The sequence below is a fragment of the Belonocnema kinseyi genome, chromosome 3 (assembly GCF_010883055.1).
Source record: "Belonocnema kinseyi isolate 2016_QV_RU_SX_M_011 chromosome 3, B_treatae_v1, whole genome shotgun sequence".
In the NCBI taxonomy this organism is placed as follows: domain Eukaryota; kingdom Metazoa; phylum Arthropoda; class Insecta; order Hymenoptera; family Cynipidae; genus Belonocnema; species Belonocnema kinseyi.
Genome location: NC_046659.1, coordinates 97,963,753 through 97,970,070, shown reverse-complemented (window position 1 = coordinate 97,970,070; position 6,318 = coordinate 97,963,753). Strand labels below are relative to the sequence as shown.

Here is a 6,318-nt window from a genome sequence, read left to right as displayed (position 1 = left end):
ATCCATTCAAATGAGGGGTGATGTTCCGGTGAAGGGTTGGTATAAGGGATGTTTCTGTAATTTCACGTGAGTATTACTGTTTTTACATCTGAATCTCACTATATAACGAATTTCATCAAAATCGATCCTGTGGAAGTCTATTTATCTATTTTAGGGGGTGAAAGCTACCCCTAAATTGAGCTCAGGAGGGTGTATATATTTTTTTAGGTTCTTATTTTATCAGTATTTCAAGAGCCTTAGAAAACCAATTTTCATCGAATTTGGATGAAAATTTAAGTTTACACCTGAATAAGGGGTTCAAACCACCCCCAGAATCGAACCCTAAAGGCTGCATTTTTTGGCCCCCTTTCTTAAATCGTTCGTATATTCTTCACCATGGGATTTTCCTTTTTCACGATAAGCCATACTTTTTGTGAACCGCTGCGACTATATTCGCGATACAACTACAAAAATTACCTGGAAAACGGAGTTATGGATTTTTAAACACGTTTTTGGGACATATATGTTCCAGGGCCGTTAAAGGGTTAAAAAAATAATAAACTACAAAATGAGGTCAATTTGTAGTTATTAAAAAGCCCATCAATTTTAGTTGTGCTAAATAATAGCTCGCAAAATATATCTTTTTGAGGACTAAGATGTGTAAAAATGTTGCACTTCTCATCATCACAAGTTAGGTTAAATTATTAATTATCTCGTACTAATCGTACCAATCTCAGGGTATACTAAAACTATTTTTTTTAATAAATGTAAGCTTTCATGATTTTTGAAAAAAAAAAAGAATTTCGACTATTATTTACTCAAGAATCTGATTTTAATTCAGAGTATAATAGTGGTAAATTAGTATGTGTAGTCAGGTAAAAAGTGTAATGGGTCAGGTGTGACCTTGATGGACGTATTCAAACTTCAATATGGTCTGAACATTTTAAATGGTGGTGGTATTAGATGGAATTTGAAATTTGGCCGATGTCACGAAGGATCGTTTAGATTAAGAAAACAAAGTTAACCTTGATATGCCCTTGATGGTCATGATCAAGATCACTCGATAGTCAATATGCACATTGTTCAAGTAAGCAATTAAGTAAGTGAGGTGAGAGGAGATTTTCCACAAGCTAACTTGCGAAAAATATTCAGACCTTATTGTAGTTTAAATGACCTTGACATGACCATCAAAGTCACACCTGACCTATGACCTGACTATACTTTTTGAATAAAATTTTCCGTTATTTCTATTTCCGATGTCAAACAGAGTCGTTTCAATTAAAAAACAAAGTGTGACCTTGATATGATCTTGATTTTTATGACCAAGGTCACTCGATGGTCACTATGTAATGTACATATTTAAGTAAGTAAGTCAATAAGTAGGGTTAGAGGATGATTTTCACAAGCTAGCTTGCGAAAAAAATGTTCAGACCGTATTGAAGTTTGGTATATTAGCATGAAAAAATTCTTTCTCCTTCAAAATAGAATGATAATAATAAATTATACAAATAATAAATAAAATAATCATTAACAAAAAAATTTTTTAATTTAAACATTTTTTTCTGTTTAAAAACTGTTTTGAATGCCTTTTTGAAAGAAAATGATCTCAGATTCATTCGCTTCAAGTTAGAATAATTTTGCTCTAAACGAATTGAATTTTTTCAAATAATCACTTGCAAAAATCCTAAAAGCAACGTCGCTTAAGTATTTTAAGCTATTGAAAACCTTCTAACATAAAAACTGACTAAAAGTGACTAATGTGCATTAATATAATGAATTAAAATTTGTTTAATAAATCAATGAAATTATATGGTTAATAAGTGCATAATAACGAGTTCAGGATAAGTTTGTGGAACTTCAAAACAATTACGGAGAATTCAAATGAATTTAAAAAATGAGAAAAATAACAAAAAATTCGAAAAATAACAAAAAATTCATTGATTTTAGAAAAATAGTGTAAATTTAGAGGAATTTTAGGGAAATTAGAAGAGTTCCACTAAATTCATAAAAATCCATGGCAAATTCTAAAAAATTCAAGTGAATTAAAAATAATTATAACATGAAAAAATTTATTGAATTCAAAAGTTGATGAATTTATAAGAAGTCGATTGAATTTTAAAAATTTAAGATCATCTAAAGAATTCAAACAAATTTTAAAGAATGCACAGTAAATTAATAGGACTACTGGGGATATCCCAAACAAATTGCAAAAAATATTGGAAAACCTCTTCAAATCTTTGAAACTCTACGATGGCCCTCACTTCTGGTGAATAAATTATTTAAAATCCATTTAAATATTATAAAATCTTAGAAAATTCTATTAAATCTGATGGTATTTAATTAAATCCTGTAAAATTTATTGAAATGCCTTACAAGCTATTAAAATCCATTGAAATCATGCAAATCCTCAAAAATCTTACAAAATCCTTTGGAATCTTTTAGAATATCGTATAGCCTTATGAGTTTAACGAAATTCTTCAATATCTTCTGAAAGCCTAAGATATTATTTAAAATTCCATGAGATTTTTTTTAAATACCTCAAGATCACTCAAATTCGCTCAAAATTTTTTTATTTTTTTTTTAATTCTTAAATTTTGTTTAAAACTTTGTGACTTTTTAAAGCTTTTAAAGATTTTTTTAAATTCAAACTTTTGGAAGCTCTTTAAAATGCCTTAAAATTTTTATAATATTCCCTAAAATATTTGAAATCCTTTGAAATCTAATGTATGTAAACACTGAAGCCAATTAAAAATTCCTTGAAATTTGTAAAACACTGAAAAATATTAGAATTCTTTTAAATTCCTTCAAATTATTATAATTAACCCTAATTAGTCATGACTTTGAAGTTTGCTAGATATATGGATTTCAAACTTATGTAATTAATTAAAAAAAAAAGAAGAGTCATTTCAAAAAAGTAAAAACACCTCTGGATTCGTCTAGGAAATATCTCGGTGAGCATTTTTTTAAACCTATTCTCAAAAAATTAGCGCATTTGTTGGGCATCGTACTGTTGCTGCGTGCTAATAGATATGTTAATTGTTTAACAAATTGTTTAAACAGAAAAAATCCATACCGACATATTTTCGAGACGAATACAGAGGTTTCTTTACTTTTTGATATGAATTTAATTTTTTTTTAAATTAATTACACAAGTTTAAAATCCATATCTGTGGCAAACTTCAACGTCGTAATTAGTCACCCTTCAGTAGAATCGCATAACAGTCCCACTGGGTGAAATTGACCCCACCACTGAATTTTAAAAGTCTAAAAAAAATGCTAGTTATTATTTAAGGATTTCAAAAGGTGATCATTTAAAATATTTCAAAAGATTTGGAATATTTCAAGATCTTTAAAAATATCTTCACATTTTTAAAAAAAAACTAAATTCGTTGGAATGATTTCAAATGATGCAAATCTGTTAAAAATATCCAAAATGATTTGAATTCTGTAAAATCTTTTGAATATCCTTGGAATTTTGGAAGGCTCTTGAAAGCTCCTTAGAATTTGTAAAAACACTCTAAAATATTTAATATTCCTTAAAATGCCATTCAACTACTAAAATCAATAAAAAAATTTTTTGGAATTTGTAAAAACATTCCAAAATCTTTTAAATTCTTTCAAATTATTGAAATTAAATGAAAATTCTTTGAAATATTTTAAAATATTCGTCAATGTTTTAAATCTTTTAATATCTTTTAACCAAATATTCACATTTGAACAGAAACTAAAATCCTTAAAATTCTTTGAAATGATTTTAAATGATTGAAATCTATTTAAAAAATCCAAAGATATTTTAAATCCCATAAAATCTTCTGAAATCCCTTGGAATTTTTAAAGCTTCTTAATTAAAAATTTTTTTAATTTAAAATCTTATTATTATTATTATTCAGTATTATAAAATAAATTATTATACACTTTTTAATCCTCAATATATCGTTCAATTTTGAAAATCATTATAATTCATATTTGTTTGATTAGCTAAAAAGTGAATTTTTAAATGATTTAAATGTAAAAATGTACGCTTAAAACTTAAAATCCTAAATGGAAAATTTGTAAGGGAAAGCTGTTCTAATTACGCATTATAAATTGAATGATACCAGAACTGAAAAAGATAAAAGATCAACGGATTACTTTAAAAATCTGTTAAAATCAAATTTAGACAGACTTTTAAAAAAAAACTTGTAAAGCTCCCGGTCGAAATATGAATTCACTGTGATTCCCCAGTTTTTCCCGGTGCAGCAGCCACCCTGAAAATCTATTGAAAAATCCTTCGGAATCTTTTAAAATACCCTAAAATGTTTAAAATCTCATAAAATATTTTGAAGTCACGTGTAACGTTTTAAAGCTCTTAAAATTTCTTTGACTGTTCACAAAATACTTTAAAATCCTTCCATATCTCTTAAAGTGCTTCTTACTGAAGTTCGTTCAATTTAAAAATTTTTACAATCCCCGACTTTTCCCTAGCTTGCCCTGGTCAATAAAATTCCCGGAATTTTCCCTGATCTTCAATTTATCCTTTAACTACAGCCACCCTGTGATATGAGAAGAATGTATAAATAACTGATCTTTCTTGAAGTGCAATTGTCACATTGTTATTACCCAAATTGTGAATGTATGGAGTCGAAAAAGTCAAGTCAAATCAAATCAGATGGTATCTTAGAGTCAGATATAATTTTGTTTTAGAGCGAATTAATTAAAATCAGATAATAAAGGAGAGTGCAATATCATTTGCAATTAAAAGTGGTCTTGTAACTTGTCTACCCTGCCTCTCATTCGATTTTCAACAATTGAAAAATCCCGGTTGGTAACAGCAATTGATCGGATGCATGATAATTTTTTCGAACATCGTTTGCCCTCATTTCATTCAGTTCCATTCTATATAAACTGAAAATTGGCTTATCGAGGCGAGAAATCACTCTTCATGGACAATGTATGCCACTATCAAAAGAGAACAAAGTAACAATTCTTCCCAGAACTTCCTACAATCACAGCAAATAGTACCACCGCAAAATTGTTCTAAATTTCCAAACAAGTACCATAACTGATGAATGAAAAAGAGGCAATAGATTGCACCATTCCAGATTGTATCCCGTTAGCCTCAGGGACTGTCGAGAGCTGTCAATAAATGGAAATCGGCCACAAAAAGTGAAATAAATATGTTTAACATTAAACTGACCGTGTCGATGGTGTCCGTCAACGGGAAGGCCTTGTTTTTCGTCCGCACTTCTCGAGATGGTCGTTCTAACGGATAATAAACGAGTCTGAGACCAGCGTCTTCTTGAAGAAGAAAACGGGACAACCACCTTGCAACTTCTTCACCACAATCACATGCATGGACAGCCTGCCCCCAAACTGCAGCTCGAAAACTTTTTCCTCGGACCCTGGCAAGGTCGATAGAAACTGACATCATCCCTGGAGCACGCAGTGTCAAAACGGAACCGGAAACACTTGGCGAGACCTAGAAAATAAAAAATTTAGAAGATAAGATCCAATGTTTAATATAACTCAGGGATCACGGCGAAAAAAGGGATTGAAAACGGAAATAGAGTCATCTTTACATGAAAAAGGGGAAATATTAAGCATTTATTTCCACATTTATAAAAGGAGAAACAATGTTTTTATAAATTAATCGATGTGTCAAAAGATTATGCGATAGCATTAAGGCAATGCCTGCTGACGATTAGTGATCCGGGTAAATTTTAATAACCAACCATCTTTTAATTTAAGTTAACATTTGTATATATTTAATATTATTATCAATAATTATATTATTTTATAATTAAAATTATTTTAAATAAAATGAGTATTACATGCAATGTATTCCTCTAGTTTATTATGTTACATTACCTTTATTATAATTCAATAAAAATCAATATTCTGTACTTATGTTTTAACTATTTAATTGGATTTTCAGTACATTCAATGAAATTTCAATACTTTCATTAAAATTTCAAAACAAAATTTTAGCAAGATTTAGTATTCTGTACTTAAGTTTCAATACTTTCATTGAAATCTCAATGCTTATAATGAGATTTCAACACTTTCATTGAAATTTCAATACTTTCATTAAAATTTCAATACACAATTTTAGTAGGGTTGAATAATCTGTACTTAAGATTCAACACTTTAATTAAAATTTTAATACAAAATATTAATAAGATTTAATAATCTGTATTTAAGTTTCAATAGTCCATTTTCAAATTTCAATGAAAGATTCTTGAATTTCAATATCAATGCACGAGGGTAGTTCAATAAGTCCTTAGAATGAAGTATAAAAACAATTTTTTTTGGGTAAATTTTTTTTATTTTTCAACATAATCTCCTTGGAGCTCTATACAC

The 6,318-nt window shown here is 28.7% G+C and overlaps 1 protein-coding gene across 1 annotated transcript in view; it reads right to left on the bottom strand.

The window, feature by feature from the left end:
* The window catches only part of LOC117168991 (mitochondrial amidoxime reducing component 2), a 31,804-nt gene that overhangs the window by 7,127 nt on the left and 18,359 nt on the right, over nucleotides 1-6,318 (bottom strand). Inside the window, exon 3 of the mRNA XM_033355022.1 lies at nucleotides 5,156-5,437. Coding sequence (XP_033210913.1) covers nucleotides 5,156-5,437 — 282 coding nt within the window. The remainder of the gene's footprint in view (nucleotides 1-5,155; nucleotides 5,438-6,318) is intronic.